This window comes from Micromys minutus, assembly GCF_963924665.1.
Source record: "Micromys minutus genome assembly, chromosome: X".
Lineage (NCBI taxonomy): Eukaryota > Metazoa > Chordata > Mammalia > Rodentia > Muridae > Micromys > Micromys minutus.
In genome coordinates, this window is record NC_137970.1 from 74,683,072 (window position 1) to 74,702,597 (window position 19,526).

Consider the following 19,526-nt stretch of genomic DNA (forward strand, 5'->3'; position numbering starts at 1 on the left):
ATACTCTGGATAGCAGAGCTATGAGGTATCTGCCAATAAGAGCCAATACAGGGAATGGAAACAACCCAAGAGATGAGATGGATGTTGTAGGCGGCAAAACATTTGACACCAGATATGAGGCTACAGGGATTTGGTCTTTTCCTTGCTGGGTTTCTGTCTTACTTTGGTCCAGTATTTCCTCTTTATGTCTCACTCCTCCACTTTGAAATGGAAATGTATATCCTGTGTCGATGTATGTTGGAAATATGTAAATGGTTTTAGAGGTAGTGAGAAGAGATTAATTTTTATCTCAGAATGACTTTGGATGACTCAACAGTCAAAATCTAGGTCCAACAAATGGGAGAAAATTTATGTTATACCTTTTTCTGACACTGACCGAATTCACTTAATATGACTATATATAATTTCATCAATTTCTCTGAAATGACATAATTTTAGCAATCCTCATAGCTGAAAAATATTATACTGCATATATGTAACACATTTTATTTATTAGTTTCTCTGTTGATGAAGACCCAGGTTGCTTCCATGACTTAACTATTGTTGAGTAGTTAATTCCTCTTTAAAAATTTGGTAGAATTCAGCCATGAAATCTAGGTTTGCACTTTTTTTAGGTGATTTTTTAACTGTTTTATTTTTGTTGCTTGTTATAGAGGTATATAAATTACCTGTCTCTTTTTGGTTTACTTTTAGCAGGTCATTTGCATATGCAAATCTAGCTGTTTCTTTCAGATTTTCAGATTTGCTGTAAGATAAGTTTTTAACATATTTCCTAATGATTTTCTGATTTTCATTGGCATCTGTTATCTACTTTTTCATTTCTAATTTTGTTAACTTGGGTTTTTTTTATTCATTTTGGTAAAGATTTCTATTTTTTCTCTACATTTTGTTTATTGAGACAAACTAATTAAAAGGCACAAACATAGGGCATGTTTACATGGACATTATAACAAACACATACATTAAAAGGAATGTGTTGCCTTCCTGCTAAACAGAAAGTTCCTAAGCTTTATATATACAAAAGTTGTACAATTTAATGTCCTAAAGTACAAAAGATCATTTATAAAATTATTTTACACTAGGTACTATTTATTTTAATTTTTTTACTATGTAGTTCATCCCCCTAGAACTGTTTTGTATAATGACACACAGATACCTGTCCCTGATGTAGGAAGTCTGCCTCAGATGCATGGTATTTTGATGTTTGTACTGACACAGTGGGGTATAAACAAACGGAAGTCATCTGGTATGACAGTCCTGCGTGCATTCTGCAGGGCTGAAACTCATTTCCATATCTCTTAACTGCAAAATTAAAAATGAAAAAAGACAAAAAACATGGTAATGTAAAACCCAATTACAGCATCTTGGTTTGAATGAACTCTAGCGCAATGCTTTGAAAACATGAAGTGTGGCATGACGGCGAAAGAGTGTCTGTTCCCCTAGCTTTCGGTTTCTACTGTATGTACAGGGGTAAAGCATCCCGCTAAGAAACCAAAAGCACATGTCTCAACGTGCACAATCATTGCAGGGTTTCCATGGAGCATGCAGACAGCTGCCTCCCTGAAAACCCCAGAAAGCGGATACAAGTGTTCCCCCCCCACACACAAAGGAACAAAAAGAAAAAGTGATGTCCATATTTACAAAGTTGAACAAATCTGCACAATACTTGATTAAACAGAAGGAGGGGGGAAAGGTACACTCTGCTTGTTCTGAAGGGGCATACTACCTAGTTAGTGGTTAGAATAAAAACTGTATACAATTTAATATAAGACATAAACTCTAGTGAGCATCTAACACATCTGTGCCTGTTGTAACACCAACAGACGTTGATTGAGAGAGAGAGGGGCATATCACATTCCAGTGCCTCCAATGTCTTCCAATTTAAAGCAATAGATTTAAACTGTTCCAAAGTTCTCATTGCTCCTGAACAGGATCTACTGACCCGTTAGGAGCCTGCTGGGTGCACACCTGACTTCTCTTTAGTCAGCTGCGGCCTTTTCTCATCAAAACACAATTTGTTGAAGTTTTTTTTTAATTTTTGTTTTTTTTTTTAAAGTCAACTACAATGCTATATTCCATCAGGATTAATATGTTGAGCAATATTTACATCTCCAAATATCAGGTCACAATCCCTATTATATGTTGAAGTTAGAATGATAAATTATTATATGCTTTGCATATCAGAGCTGGTATCACCTTTCCCATAGGGAATGCTGCCTGAAATTAACATATTCCCAAAGATAAAATGCATATTCTCTGAAATGCATTTTATTATGACGGTGCCTCTATTCTCTCATATGAACAAACCACAGACAATGCTACACTAGCTCTCAGTCTGTGGGTTAGACTCCAAGTTAAGCCATCCACCTTGGACAGAGGGAAAACTCTCCTAGTGTTTACAATAAAATGATTCTGTTGTATTAAAAACAATAATAAAAACAAGTAATGCTTTTTTATTTTGAAATGGGTTTTATGATTGGTTTTAATTCTGGCATTTCACCTTGCAAGGTACTATCCTGTTTAAGCAATGCTGTCAGCTAAAAAGGGTTTCTGATTAAACTAAAGTGGTCCAGTGATAAGTTACACATATATCCTACTTTGAACAACCCCAGCAAAATTAGAGCTACTACACTCTTATCAACTAACATAATAAAACCTCCAATTTCATAGTCTTTTTGCTTTAATCAACAAAAGGTAAGTTGCTGGTAAATATTTAATTTACCCAAATTTTGACTTTATAATACTGTTTACCAAGGCGGTGACATAGGCAAAGCTTGGGGCAAGAAAGGCATACTTACTACAGGCCTCATTGCTATATTGAGAGGGGCAGCTAATGTCATAGGTGTGGGCAGGTTCATTGGAGATGTGATTGTGACAGGGTGTGCTATGTTCACTGGGGCAGTTACAGGGGTGGGGAGGTTGACTGGGGTCGTGAGTGTTAGAGGAGAGGTCATGGATAATGGGCTGGTAATGGTTACGGGATGCCCTATGTTCATTGGGCTGGTTATATTAACTGCACTTGAAACATTTACTGGACTTCTCATGCTCATTGCAGCTGCCACTGTGACTGGGTTTGACATAGTCCCAGACGACACAGAGGATGTTATACTGAATGAAGTAGTGAGAGTCACAGGTGTCGTAGCAGCCGTGGAGGTTTGGCACAGGTTGGCAGCTTCTTCCCACAGTCTCAGAGTCTCTACCTGCTTCCCTGGCCAGCTTGGCACATGCTGTTGCTGCTGCTGTTGTTGTTGTTGTTGTTGCTGCTGCTGTTGTTGCTGCTGCTGCTGCTGCTGCTTCTGATTGCTGGTCTCCTCACTCATGCACGTTTTACTGATGCCTTGTTTACACGAATCACAGTTGATACTTTGGCTCTGCCCATGTGTCTTTAAGTGGCTGGTGATATACGCTGCACTCAAGAGCTTCCCACAGATGTTACATGATACCTTGCCTCCATGGCGCACCATGTGTGTCCGGTAGTCTGTCTTTGGTGGCAAAGGCAGCAGTGCACGTTTGGCATTTGAAGGGTCTTTCTGTTGAATGCACATGTTTTACGTGACAGCTTAGGTGGTCAGGCCTTGAGAAGCCTTTCCCACAAACACTGCAAGTATAGGGTTTGGTGATGCCTCCCTCATGAGACCTCACATGGTAAGTCAGCCGGTCCTTCCTCTTGAAGCGCTGATTACATATAGGACACTCAACGGGCTTTTCGTCCGAATGAGAAAGCTTGTGCCGGTTGAGGTGATACACATCCCGGAAGGCCTTCCCACACATCTCACAGGCGTGGTTCTTCTTGACAGGCTTACTGGGTTTCTTGACAGACTGGGGCACCGGCATTGCTGTGGTACTGGCGCTGCTGCTGGGGTTGGTGCCCGAGGAAGATGTAGTGACTGTTGACAAGATGCCTGCAATAGTTGAAACCAACGAAGTTCGGCTGCTGTCCCCAGCAATGGTGGGGATAAAGGGGAACCACTGTGGTGGGGGTTTTCTTTGCCCGAGACACCAACTTGATCCCTGTGTGGCAGGACTGATGGCGCCTCCGGTAATAGCTGTCCCTGAATGCTTTACTGCAGTAAGTGCACACAAACGAAGTTTTGGGTTTTTCTTTTTTAATCCCAATGGCATCCTTTAATGTTTCTGGTGCAGCCTGAGGTTTCCGAGTAATTGGTATTGGAAGCAATGGTTTCTGATCAGGGGGCTCCACAGCAGAACTCAGGAGGGGCAGCAAGCTGTTCTGTGCTGCCTGCTGTGGCGATGGGACGCTTCATGGGCCTGGGACAGGAACACAGTCCAGTTGGCCTCCATGGCTGCGGTGGCCGACCCCCCTCCTCCCCAGTCGTGTTCCCCCCCCCCCCAACCCCGCTTAGGAAGCCTCCTCAGCCGGCGGAGGCGACAACAAAGCGGCGGCGGTGGCTGCCTTGGTAAAGGCTTCTTTATTTTGTTTTCTTTTTTTTTTTCTCCAGAAATTTTGGTCTTTATTTCATGGGAGTGGTGGGAGGGAGTTAAATTTTACTTTTTTTCTGACAGAAAATTTGTAAAGTTATCACTTAAGTACTAATGCAAAAAGATTTTTTTTTTTTTTTTGCAAGATAGAGTCTCCCTCCCTATCAGCTTTGACTGTCCCAGAACTTGCTCTGTAGACCAGGCTGGCCTCAAACTCACAAAGCTGGGATTAAAGGTGTGCACTACCACTGCTCAATTAATGGCACAAACTTTTAACTCACTCCAACAACCTAGTTGTTATTGTTGATGTGTACTTTAATTTTACTCGGTAAAAAATTAAAACTGAATATACTTTAAATGGCCATGAACAACATAATGCATAAGCATAATATGTTATATATGGACAAAACCTACTTCTTCACAATATGACAGGACAAACTCATCATAAACAATAATGAACAAGTGGGTACCTGTTTTTTGATTGTTTTATTTCCATTGCTTACCAATCAAAGTGGCTGTAAGGGGATTAGCAATTGAGGCCAGAAGCAAAATGAATTTTGCTTATCAAAGAAAAATACTCTTTTACAGGAGATGAAAATAGGTGGCTTTCCACAACTGACAGCAAGGCCCCAGTGCTAAAGACTGCACTTCCACAACTCACTGATACCTACAGGAACTTAGCCTGCACTCTCTCAAAAGAGGAACAGAAACACCAGGCCAGACACAAACCTTCGCTCTCCTGTCTGCACTTGTCACCAGCACCTTCTTGAAGAGGGAAAATCAGAACAGGCCTCATGTTAAGGACCTGTTGGCCAACATATAACATGCCTCACAGGTTTTGTTTTTCAGTTTTTGTTGTGTGTGTGTGTGTGTGTGTGTGTGTGCGCGCGCGCGCGCTTTTATTTCATTACAGATTGATGGGTTGGAGAAGTGTAGATTCATTTTTCTCTTGGGTTCAGAGGGTACATTTTTTTAAATTGAATTTTGCCTTTTAAGAAAGAACTTAAAGTTAAGTGGGTAGGGAGAAGTAAAGATGTGGAAGAACGTGGTAAAGAGGAAGAATATGATCAAAGTATGTTTACATTTTTAAATTTTATTTTAAATTATAAATATGTAAAAAAAATTTAAAAATTATCAGATATGTTTTGAAAAGAAAATCTAATGATCCTCATTATTTTTCAAATCTGAATATCATTAAATTATTTTTAAAGATGAACAAAATTCTATATATATTATTCATTCATCCATCCATCACTGATACACATATATATATATGTGTGTGTGTGTGCATGTGTCATCAGTGATATATGTCATTAAATATATATTAAATAGAAAAGTTGTAAATTAAAAATTCATATATAAATATATTTTAATACATTATATATTATATACTTTATATATGATTATATTTTATATATTTTTCTATAGAAAATATATTATACCATATATTAATATGTAATAAATAAATATGTGTAAAAATATATTATGTATAAATATATAATTTAAAAATTAATGCATATTGTATTCTTAATATTATGTATATATCTAATATGCATTAAAATATGTGATATATAATATATAACATAATATATAATATATAATATATAATATATAATATATGTGATATGCAATATAAAATATGTAATATATAATATACTACATGCTATATAGTATATGGTATATAATATAGTACATTATATAATATATAATTGTAATATATAATATATAATTGTAATATGTAATATGATGTATAATATATTATAATATTTATGATTATATAAAATATATGTATATATTATATAAATATATTATTTATAAAAGCAATGTATATATATTATGATATTTACATATATAAATTTATGAATTTTTATATATTTATTTATGTATTTATATACTTATTTATATATTTTATTTATATTTATGCATATAATTTATATACATTGTAAAATGTAGTATACAAACATAGATGTATATTAATATAAATATATTTATATGAATATATATTATTTATATACATTTAGAGTTATTACTTATATTTATACATTTTATATAATATTTGCATATAATGCTGTATCATATATAAATACATTATATATTATATATCATGTAACATTGTATATAAAATATACAATGTTTTATACAAGCATATACAATACATATAAGTATTTTATTATATATATATATACATATATATATATATATATATATATATATTTTTTTTTTTTTTTTTTTTAGGGATAGAGAGATGACTCACCAGTTAGCACTGACTACCCTTTCAGAGATCCTGAGTTCAATTCTCAGCAACCACCATCTGGGTCACAACCCTCTGTAATGGGATCTGATGCCCTCTTCTGGTGTGTCTGAAGACAGCTACCCCATACTCATAAAAATAAATAAATTGGTATGAATAAATATATATTTAACATATTTATATATAATGTTGATTTTAATATAAATTATATATATAAATATATAATATGCATATATTGATAATACATATTTATATTTGTTATATCATTCTTGTACACATTTCATATTCTTTTATATAAATATATCCACAAATATGTTATATTATTATTTAACATATACTTTATATATTTTATATAATTATAATATTATATGATATATACATGTAATATTATACATATATAAATTAAATGTGTGTACATATAAAATTCCATTGTTGGTGGTATTGCAAGCTGGTACAACTGCTCTGGAAAGCAGTCTGGCAGTTCCTCAGAAAATTGGACATAGTACTACCTGAGGACCCAGCTATACAACTCCTGGGCATATACCCAAAAGAAGCTCCAACATCTAAAAAGGACACATGCTCCACCATGTTCATAGTAGTCTCATTTATAATAATAGCCAGAAGCTGGAAAGAACCTAGATGTCTTTCAACAGAGGAATGGATACAGAAATTGTGGTGCATTTATTTACTCAGCTATTAAAAACAATGACTTCACGAAATTTCTACGAAAATGGTTGGAACTTGAAGCTGCTTGTCACGCCCACCTTGACCAGCAAGGAAGACAGGACCCTGGGAAGATGATCTTCAAGCAGTTTATTCAGGATCCTTGAACAAGCTTCTGCTTCTGCCTTTGTCTCCGCTCCCCGGGGAGGGAAGGGAGCAGGCTAAATACTCTAGACTGTCAAACCATAAGCTGCCACGTGGGCAATGCAGATAGGTTGTAACCATGAGGAAGTTAAGGAGCCAGGCAAGTGCGTCCAAATAAGGAGTTGTTTATCACAGGGAGTGCTCGCCATCTGGAAGGTGGAGGGCAGAGGCTGGCATCATCTTTGGGGCCTGGCACAGCGCAGCTCCTTACAATCATCCTGAGTGAAGTAACCCAGTCACAAAAGAATACTCATGGTAATATACTCACTTATAAGCGGATACTAGTCCAGAAGTATCAGAATACCCAAGAAAAAGTTAACAGAACTTATGAAGCTCAAATTAAAGGAAGGCCAGAAGGTGACTGCTTCAGTCCTTCTTAGAAGGGAGAACAAAACCTTCATGGGAGGAAATAAAAGGACAAATAGAAGAGCAGGGATTTGAGAAAAGGTTGTCCAGAGACTGCCTCACCTGTGGATTCATCCCATATGCAGCCACCAAACCCAAGCACTATTGCTGATGCCAAGTAGTACTTACTGGCAGGAACCAGATATGCCAGAGTCATACTGATACAGAGGAAGATGCTTGCAGCTAAACATCAGACTTAACACAAGGACCCCAATGAAGGAGATAGAGAAAGGACTGAAGGACCTAAAAGAGTCTGCAATCCCATGGGAAGAACAAAATTATCAACTAACCAAACCCACCACAGCTCCCAGGGACTTAAACGTTAACCAGTGAGTTTGCATGGAGAGACCCATGGCCCCAGGTGCATATGCAGCAGAGGACAGCGTTGTCTGGCATCAATGGGAAGAGAGGCCTTTGGTCCAGTGGTGGTTAGGTTTCCCAGTGTAGGGGAACACCAATGTGCTGAAGTGGGAGAGGGAGCACCTTCATGGAGGCAATGGGAGGGGGAGAGGGATGGAATTGGGGAAGGGGATAATAGTTGAAATGTAAATACAGAAACTATCCAATAAAAAAATAAAAAAGATATGATGATAGTTTGTAATAAAATCCTTCCACAGAAAATTGTGGGATACTGTTATACTAACATTCTTTGTGATATACTTTATATTTTCTTGTTGCATGAGGGAGGCCCAGAGGCCTAAAGACTATATTCTGAATTTTAAAAATTTTATAATGTTACAAAGAAAGAAATAAGGCAAATCCAAGTAATATTAAAATATTATATACTAATAAAGGGGCTGAATAGATTTTTATGCATATTAGCCTATTATGAAACAATCCATACTCTATATATTTATTCACCTATGTCAACTTCTAATGTTATCTTGGTGTAAAATATCAAGAAGTATACAATTAAATGAAAATTATTATAAGCAAATTCTCATAAATACAGTGCATTAGAGGTTATATAGCTAAAAATCACATGAACCATGACTTTTGCTGTAATATGTACCTCTGATTGATTTTACTGCATTGACCAATCAAAAGATGTAACCAGGAAGCAATATCTTAGTTTCTTTTCTTGGCCAAAATTATTAACATTCTCAGTTCACTTCTGTCACATCTATATTTTTCTATACTCACAAATTAGAGCATAATTGAGCTTTACATACAGAGACACCTGCTTGATTCGTATGATGACTACCCTTTTATAAATGTGAAGTCTATGAATCACACCTTATAATTAATTTGTTGATCCATATGGACTCTCAGAAGCATGAATATTTATTTCTAAAAATGATGACAAATATTCAGTTTAGTTAGGTCTATATTGGCACACCTCTATCTTAGTTGACTTTTCCTGTTTCCAGAACCTCATTTTTTGTTTTGCTTACACATTTCAGCTGGGGCCTGGGGAGATGGTTCCAAGTATAAAGGCACGTATTTCCCTCAAACTTGAGGACCTGAGTTCGAATCCTGAAATACTCTCAGTAAAAGGAGATAACCAACTTGTGAAAGCTGTCCTCTTCTCTCTACACATCACATTTTGTACACAAATTCACACACACACACACACACACACACACATACACAGAGAGTGAGAGAGACAGACTGACAGACAGACAGAGAGACAGACAGGTAGATAGACAGACAGAGAAAGAGAGAATCGAGATATGTTTTGCACATTGCCAGTTCTTAAAATATTACTATTATTTGTCTTCAAACAGTCTTTAACACTAAGGAATATAAATTCATATTTAATTTAAAAAATCATCTTAGTATATTTCCAGCTATATTTTACCTATAAATGTGATATTGCTTTATATTATTAAATAGTTTATTTAATGATCATGTTTTCAACATTCGATTTTCTCTTTAAGAGAGGTTTTTTAAAAATATAGGATTATTCTGAAAGAATACATGAAACCAAACAGGAGTTCATGATTTGTGTCTTTCTTTTTCTATTGATGTCTCTTTAACTTACATTCTTTTAACTCTATCTTTAATTACTGAATTCTTCTTTATTTTGTTTCTGTGGGTATATTCAACTGTAAAGAGGAAGGACCAAACTTTCTCTTCACAAAGCAAGTCCAATACTTCCTCTGTTTAGTATTCTGAGGGTCAAAAACATGTTTATAGATTCTCAGTGCAGTCTTTTGTTTGTGTGTGTGTGTATGTGTGTGTGTGTGTTTACCTCACTTTCTATTTGTAGGTTTGTTATAAATTATATTGAGTAGAAAAACAGTCAGAATGGGGAAATTGGCAGTTCCTGGTATATACAGGGTTTTCCCATCTTGCATTTTTGGAATTGCTTTAAAGTTTAATGGGATGCTTGGATATTATTTAATCATTTATAAATATAGAGAGAACTATAGATCTGGGTCATTTAGGCTTCATTTTTTACTTCAAAATTGCTTTGAAGTAATATATGTCCTAATCCACAATACCTATACTTTTTGTCTTTCAAGTATCAGTTCATTTGAAGTGACTTCTGTTGGGCAGCAGTAGCTTGTCTCTAAAGAGTAAGAAGTTTGAGTTCATGAGAAAGACATGGTAAACCAGCATCTGATGGCATCCCAGTTTCAACATTTAGAATTAATACCTTATTGGAATGCTGTGTTTCTGACATGGATGCGGTTAGGAAAAATGACTCTATGTAAGTACACCATAGCTGTCTTCAGACACACCAGAAGAGGCCATCAAATCCCATTACAGATGGTTGTGAGCCACCATGTGGTTGCTGGGATTTGAACTCAGGACCTCTGGAAGAGCAGTCAGTGCTTTTAACTGCTGAGCCATCTCTCCAGCCCCAAAAGTGACTCTTTTTAACGTTTGAAAATTTCATTTCATTCCTTTCTGCTTCCATCTCAATTACGTCTTTTGGTCTACTAATTTTCAGTTTGCTTTCTGCTAGATCTCCCCTCTCCCCCACGCCCATGAATCTAAGGTACATCATCAAGGTATTTATAGAGATATCTCTGTATTTTATAATGTTGGCACTTGGAGCCATAAACATTGCTTTTGTTGTATCTCATAAGTTTTGGTATGTTATACTTTATTTAACTATTGGAATTTGCATTTTTCTACTTGATACTTTCTGTGACTCTTGACTGCTATAAGTGTGTGTATGTGCTTTTTTTGGGTTTTTTTTGTTTGTTTTTTTGTTTTTGTTTTTGTTTTTGTTTTGCTTGCAGTTGGGTTCTAGTTACGTTCCACTATGGTCAAATACAGTATAAGAATTTCTTTCAATATGCCTATAGTTGCTAAGACTTAGTTTCTATCCTTTTTTTTTTTTTTTTTTTTGGTTTTTTTAAAACTTTATTTAAAAAAAACAAAGATAAAAGAACAAATTTTAAGCATTTTTGCATAAATGTATACGAATACATTTTTGTCAGTGCTTGGCTTTTTTTTTTCAAGGTTTGATATTCTGCATTAAGGTCTTACTAGTTACAATGAGCAAAAAGTACATGTAAAACAGGATGTAACCCAGAATTAGTCAAAGTACTCTTGGTGTGTAAGGATTGAGTATAATTTTTTTCTTGAACCTTAGTTTCTATCCTATTATCTGACATACATTAGGAAAAGTTCCATGGTATGCTAAGAAAGTATGTACTCTGAAATGTATAGATGGAATGTTCTAAATGTTCTGTAAAGGTTTTTTTTTTCCCCTGTTTATTTTATTATTCTTAAGTTTCCGTTGCACTAGCCTTCCACACCACCATCCAATGTCCCTTAGTTCCAGCTCTTTCCCCCTCTCTCTCCCTCCCTCCTTCTCCCCCACCCCCCTCTCCATTCTTTTTCACACACCCTACAACCTTTCATCCCCATTCACCCTCAGTCCACCAACAAAGTCAATTCTATTTTTCCTTCCCAAGGAGATCCATGTGTTTCCCCTCAGCCCCCCTCTTCCATTTGATATACGGTGTCATTTAACTAGGGTATTTCTCCTTTTATTTTTGTTGGTTTTACCTATCTACTAAGAGTGAGGTATTTCAATTACCCATTGATAAACCTGTGTGTTTCTATACCAATACCATGCATTTTTATTACTATTGCTCATAATACATCTTGAAATTAGGGATGATGGAACCTTTAGAAGTTCTTCTACTGTTCAGGATTGTTTTAGCTATCCTGGGTTTTTTGTTTTTCCATATGAAGTTGAGAATTGCACATCAAGGTCTGAAAAGACTAATTTTGGAGTTTTGATGGGGAATGCATTGAATCTGTAGATTGCTTTGGGTAAGATAGCCATTTTTACTACGTTAATCCTACCAATCAATGAACATGGAGATCTTTCCATCTTCTGAGATCTTCAATTTCTTTCTTCAGAGACTTGAAGTTCTTGTCATACAGATCCTTCACTTGCTTGGTTAGAGTTACAACAATGCATTTTATATTATTTCTTTCTATTTTTGTTTGTTTCCAGGGTGTTATTTCCATGATTTCTTTCTCAGCATATTTATCATTTATATAAAGTACTATTGATTATTTGAGTTACTTTTGTGGCCAGTTTGTTTAAAATGTTTATCAGCTGTAGGAGTTCCCTGGTGGAATTTTAAGGGTCACTTAAGTATACTATCATATTATCTATGATATGGTACTTTGACTTCTTCCTTTCCAATTTTTATACTTTCCATCTCCTCCAATTGTCTTATTCTCTAGCTAAGACTTGAAGTACTATATTGAGTAGGTAGGAAAGAAAGGAAAACTTTACCTTGTTATTGATTTTAGTTTATTTGACTTTTTCTATTTTTAAGTTGATGTTAGCTGTGTGTTTTCTGTAACCTGCCTTTACTATGTTAAGGTATGTCCCTGTATTTCTAATTGCTCCACAATTTGTATCATGAAGGGTTTTTGAACGTTGTCAGAAGCACTTTCTGCATCTAATGAGATGGTCATTTGGTTTTTGTCTTTCAGTTTGTTTACAGCATATTACATTTGTCTGTTTATGTTGAACTATACCTATATCTTTGGGATGAAGTATACTTGATCTCAGTGAATGATCTTTCAGAGGTGATCATGGATTTAGTTTCTAAGTGTTTTATTGAGAATTTTTGCATTTGTGTTCATAGGGGAAAATAGTAATTCTCTCTTTGTTGAGACTTTATGTGGTTTGGTTATCATGTAACTGTGGCTTAATGTGTGATTTAACACTAATAAGTGTATATATTAAGAACATTATTCATTTCTTACAGACTTTTTCAATTTGGTGGAGTACAGGTTTATAACGTATGCCCTATGAGTCTCTGGATTTCCTTATGTCTGCTGTTATTTCCCCCCTTTTGTTTCTAATTTTGTTTATGTGGCTCTTCTCTCTGACTTTTAGTTAGTTTGGATAAGGGTTTGTCTATCTTACTGATTTTCTCGAAGAACCAAATCTTCATTTCATTGATTCCTTGTATTTTCTTTATTTCTATTTTATTAAGTTCATCCCCCAGTTTATTTCTTGCTGTCAATTCCTCTCGGGTGTAGTTACTTCCTATTCACCCTCATCATGAGCCATTACTATAAATTTAGCATTTTTCAAGGATGGTGGTGTATTTCCTTGGTTCCTCACCTGTTTCTATAATAATTAAATGGGTATATATTATTATTTTGTTTATTTGTTTTTTCTGCTGTATTCTTTAAATTGAAGTATTAGCAACTGGAAGTTTCTAGTATTAGAGTTAGGTTATGATAGAGTTGAAGTTTGAAGCTAAACTTTCTCTTTATGTTCTCATTCCTGAGTCCTGTATTACTCCAAGTGTAGAAAAGTCCAAAAGTGATCACAACTACTAAAGAGTCCTCTATGCAAATGTCAAATTAGTCACTTTAAAAGTACCAACACTTTAACTTCAACAACTATTAAAGGACAAACAAAGATGGATCAAATAATGTGTGTTAGGCTATTAGTTTCTAAGGTTCATACAGGCAAGGCAAGGAGTAGTATTAGATCAACTGAGAAAAAAATTGAGTAGGAAATGTAGCCTAATGTTGGGTTGCTGTTAGTGTCCACAAAATTCTAGTTATTAAATCTACTGAAAAATTATAGTTAAGAAGGACAAACGATAGCACTGGGAAGAGAGAAAGAGGGAAAGAATTATGAATAAGAAAGAATGAATTGTGTGTAGAAAGATTTGTAGAGAGTGTACAACAGTAAAATGTGTGGAGAAACATACAGCCATTAAACATAACGCAACAATATACAGACTTAAGTGAGAGCATTATGAAATATTTATGCAAGTGAAAAGATCTAAAATACCAAAAATTTATATAACTAAAAGATAAAGTGTAACATGAATACACTAGATTACAAATACACATCAATCAGTATTTCTTTCTAGGTAGAATAGGCTTTGGATTCTTTAACTCTTGTAATGTTTTATGCAGTAGTGTATGCTGATCTAGGATGTGCAATTTGGAATTGCAGTGCAAATTCATAAAGCCATATTGGGGTATATATATATATATATATATATATATATATATATATATATATATATATATATATATATCTGGACAGATACCTTGCTGTCAGTTCCCACTGATCTCAGTGACAGTAGCAGCCTTTGCTAGGGAGACTGCTCCAGGTTCTCAACATTATACTTGAACACTGGCCTTCACAGCTAGGAGTCATCCTGGACTCTATGCCCACGGAATTTTATAGAAACCTCAGTGCTATCTACCTTTGGGTTCTACACCAATCTCTTCTGTTATGGTCAGTCATGACATTGGCATATGGAGAATAGAAGGAAAGAGGCCTTATTGGAGGGTTCCTGATGAACTGCTGCAGCTTTTGTGAGGACATAGTGTCTTGCAGTACCATACTCCATCCTTACTTTTACAGCCACGATTGATCACAGTGAGCATCGCAGAGCTCATGTCTCAGGTCAGGCCCTCACTCTGATGTAGTTACTCCCTTAGAATGTTTCATGGAGTTTTTGTGCTTTTCGGGGCTATGGGAAAGGTAGGCCATGTTGGGAACCCTGATTCTCGGTTGAGACTGTAGAAGCCCCAGGAATGATGACAGGAAGCTTCCCAATCTTCTGAGAATCAGGAAACTTCATGCTGCCATAAGCACTGCATAGCCCCTCTGGGCACTGGCCATGCCCCAAGTACCTCCTCGTGAGGTTGACCCCAGCCGTGTCAACCACACCCCAAGTTCGGCCTCCAAAGGAGGATGTGACATAGACCCCAGACAGATCAGCCACGCCCAAAGTCCAACCTCCACAGTAGGATGTGACATAGACTCCAGCCAGATCAACCACACCAGAAGTCCTGCCTCTGCAGGAGGATGTGACCCTCCAGCCAGTTCAACCATGCTCAAGACCTGCCTCCACAGGAGGATGTGATGCTTTAGCCAGATCAACCACGCCCCATGTCCTGCCTCCGCAGGAGGATGTGACCTAGACTCCAGCCAGACCAACCACGCCCGAAGTCCCACCTCCACAGGAGGATGTGATGTAGACTCCAGCCAGATCAACCATGCCCCGTGTCCCACCTCTGCCAAAGGATGTGACATACCACAGCCAGATCAGCCACGCCCAAGTTCTGCCTCCAAAGGAGGATGTGACGCTCCAGCCAGATCAAGCATGCCCCATGTCCCACCTCTGCCAGAGGATGTGACGTAAATTCCAGGCATATCAGCCACGCCCCAAGTCCCGCCTCAGCAGGAGGATGTGACGTAACTCCAGCCAGATCAACCATGCCTCATGTCCCGCCTCTGCAGGAGGATGTCACAGGCCACAGCCAGATCAACCACGCCTCATGTCCCGCTTCTGCAGGAGGATGTGACGTGACTCCAGCCAGATCAACCACGCCCAAAGTCCCACCTCCACAGGAGGATGTGATGCTTCAGCCAGATCAACCATGCCTCTCGTCCAGCCTCTGAAGGAGAATGTGATATATCCCAGTCACATCAACCACGCCCAAGTCCCACCTCCACAGGAGAATGTGACCTAGACTCCAGCCAGATCAACCACACACCATGTCCCGCCTCTGCCATAGGATTTGATGTGGACTCCAGCCATATCAGCCACGACCCAAGTCCTGCCTCAGCAGGAGGATGTGACAGGCCACAGCCAGATCAACCAAGCCTTACGTCCAGCCTCTGCAGGAGAATGTGACAAATCCAGTCAGATCAACCACGCCCGAAGTCCGGCCTCCACAGGAGAATGTGACCTAGACTCCAGCCAGATCAACTATGCCCCATGTCCTGCCTCAGGATGAGGATGTGACGTAGAATCCAGCCAAATCAGCCAAGCCCCACGTTTTGCCTGTGCAGGTATATGTGACCATAGGTCAGGTAAGCTCCAGGCAGAAGCAGGACTGCCCCAAATATGTAGACAAGGTCTTCCCAAGCCCTCAGGCCAATCCAATAGGAAGTACTGGTTGTCAGACTCTGAACCATTTCAAAACTGTATATATGGGAAGATTTTGCTGAAGAGTAAACGCGTGTAAGAATCATTCCACCTCCTGAGAGATAATTAGTTCTAAAGAGCTAATAACACCTCTGATTAGGAAGAGATTTTCTCTCCCGAAGCTTCTTGCATCCTGTGTTGAAGCCTCTTACTGGCTCAGTTCAGCCTGGCCTGGCGCCCGTTGGCTGCAGCGGAAACATGGGCAAGCTGAGCCCAGCAGTGGAGGCAGCCAAACCGGGTTTTCTCTCTTCGGTTGAGCTTGCACGCCCCGCTGAGCCCAGCAGCAGAAGCAGCAAAACCCCTGTTTGCCCGAGCTGGCATGTGCCACCTGGACCCAGCAGTGGAGTTGTCAGAGATTGCCCCTACCTCTAGCAAGAGAGCTGTGTGGGTTTTCTGGATCAAGGTCCCACACGGGGGGAGGGGAGAAGTGGTGAGCCATTGTCTAGCAGTTCCAACTGATCTCAGCTGGAGTACCATTCATTGGAACTGAGGCTTTATTTCAATGTCTTTAGTTGCCAGGCCTCACTGAGAGTTGTGTAAACAATCCTTGGTCATCCAGCTAACTTTTCCCACAGTGTTTATATGTGAGCAAAGTCCTTTCCTGGTGCTTTCCAGTGACCTTGACAAAACCAGTTGATAAGGCTAGATACAGGTTTGAGGCCCCTCTTGCCTGCTTCTCCATGGAAGTCTCACCTGGCTTGGTAAATTAATTTATGGCTATTGTCTCTTGCAGGAATAGAAAGTATTGTGCATCATTCTGTTTTCCTTCATGGAATCACATAAATGTGCCTTCTAATCTGCCATCTTACCCCAAAGTCTCTGGATGCAGCACACTGATGAGAAATTAATTCTCAGTAGCACCAAGTGAGGAGGAAACAAACTCAATCATAGTAACAACTGCAAAATTTGCAAGATATAAAAATCCATTAAATTTGGATAGAACTCACTAATACATCACCAATGACCACAACCCCACAAATGGGAGCATGCTGTGAAATTAAATATTATGCAGGATAAATATAGACATAGTGAAAGGAAATACATAAATACAGGAAGCAAGGAAAGAAGAAAATATAAGGGATGCAAGAAAGCAAGAAAAGGAATGCAGAAGGAGGGGCAGGGAAGAGAAAAGAGCAATACATTAGACAAGATACAGAAAAGGAAAAAACTCAGAAGTTTTCAATAATTACAAAGTTTAAGATCAAATTTAAGTAAGAAGGGGTCAGGGAAATAACTCAGTGAGTAAAGGTATCTATCTGCTGCCAAGTCTGATGATCTGAGTTCAAATTCATATCAGGACCCAGTTGTTAAAGGCGATAAGGAATAAAAATTTGAGGATTCATTTTTAAAAGTGTCTTGAACCAACTTAGGACCAAACACAGGTAAACAAAAAAACACTAGACCCTTGCTAGAATCTGTTAATTTATCTATCCACCACAGCCAAAAATCTACTAAGTATTTACCCCCACCAAAAACCATGATTTTATAGTAAAAATTACTAACAGGATTCATAATGCCTGAACATGCATTCACTTAATGTGTACTTACTTAATAAACTATAAAAAGATGTTTATTTTTATAAGGATTACTTAATAGTTAAGAATGCTTCCTGCTCTTCCAGAGAGGACCCCAGTTCAGTTTCTAGCATCCATATCATGAAGTTCAGTTCTTATAACTCCATCCCCTGAACTGTGAGTCCTACAAATGTATGTGCCTGTTTATATATACAAATAAAAATAAATATTTGAATAAACAAATAAAGTAAATAGCATGTAAAATGAACAGATGAAGCCATGCATGGTTTTGATAGAGAAAAAGACAGATGTAAAGATAGAGGAAAAGATAAGACCTAGATGACATGAAAAACTTAACCTTCTTGCTTCTTGATTCCTCACTGGTTTAGTCACTGTTCTATTTCTGTGAAGCGATGCCATAACGCTCTTATGAAAAAAGCATTAATATAGGGTTTCTTTAGAGTTTTAGAGTGTGAGTTTATGATCATCATAGAGGGCAGTATGGCAGCAGGCAATAGGCATGAAGCTGAAACAGTATCTGAGAGCTTCTATCTTACTTACAACAACAGGCAAAGAGAAGGACACTGAGCCTAGCATGAGCTTTTGAAACCTCAAAGCCTACCCCCATTCCAATAAGGCCACACCTCCTAATCTTTTCCATTTCGAAGCCTGCCCCCAGTGGAACACCTTCTCCAATAAGGTGTTTCAATTCTCCCAATTCTTCCATATTCTTCCCAAGGCAGTTTTACCAACTGAGGACCAAGCATTCTGCTCTTCTGAGCTGATGTCCAACTTTGTATTCAGAAAATAAGCTGCCCCACTTTCACTACTATAAGACTCTAGTATTTTTGTAACTAGGTGATGGTCTTTGTTTCTCACATGACATCTACAAGTTCTCCATGAATGCATACATGAGCATACACACACACACACACACACACACACACACACACACACACACACACATGCATATACACAATAAATAATACATGAGATAAAAAAATAAAGAGAAAAAGAATGAAAAATTTATAAGTTGGGATATGAAAAGAAAACTACTGCTAAACTATAGCAGAGAAGGAAAAAATAGGTAGTCTGGGAACAAAAAGATCACACAAATATCAAAATACACATAAAGTAGATGAACTTATTTAAAAGAGAATAAAGAAAACTTGTGCTAAAATTTTGAAACATGAGTCTGGAGAGATGGGTCAGCAATTAAGAGCACTTGATACTTTTGCAGAGGACTCAGGTTCTGTTCCTAGAAACCATACAATGGCACATAACCATTCATAACTCCAGTGTTAGGGGATCAAAACCTTCTTCTGGCATCTTCTAGAATCAGGTACATACCCATTGCACTTACATACATACAGGCACAACTCTCATAAACACAAAATTTATGTAAATCCTTTAAAAACATTTCAAAATTAAATATATTTTACTTACTGTTTAAGAATTCAATATAAGTATACAATATATCTTGGTCAAATCCATCGTAGATTCTCTTCCCTTCAATTTCTCCCATACCCCGCCCCCGCCACCCTGCAAATAGATATTCTCACTTGTGGAGTGGTGGGCTGTGAAAGGTATCCTGGTTCCCAGTATAGATGAGGTTTGCAACCCTGATGACCCTGAAAGGGACAGTGGGAC

The 19,526-nt window shown here is 37.6% G+C and overlaps 1 protein-coding gene and 1 pseudogene across 2 annotated transcripts in view; one reads left to right on the forward strand and one right to left on the reverse strand.

The window, feature by feature from the left end:
• The window catches only part of LOC308415022 (G-protein coupled receptor-associated sorting protein 1-like), a 40,523-nt gene that overhangs the window by 9,801 nt on the left and 11,196 nt on the right, over positions 1-19,526 (forward strand). The window contains exons 2-3 of the mRNA XM_080910147.1: positions 3,056-3,153; positions 3,779-4,069. Coding sequence (XP_080766273.1) covers positions 3,056-3,153; positions 3,779-4,069 — 389 coding nt within the window. The remainder of the gene's footprint in view (positions 1-3,055; positions 3,154-3,778; positions 4,070-19,526) is intronic.
• Positions 2,748-4,302, reverse strand: LOC308415430 (vascular endothelial zinc finger 1-like; annotated as a pseudogene). The gene has a single exon. The product of its transcript is annotated as a vascular endothelial zinc finger 1-like (transcript).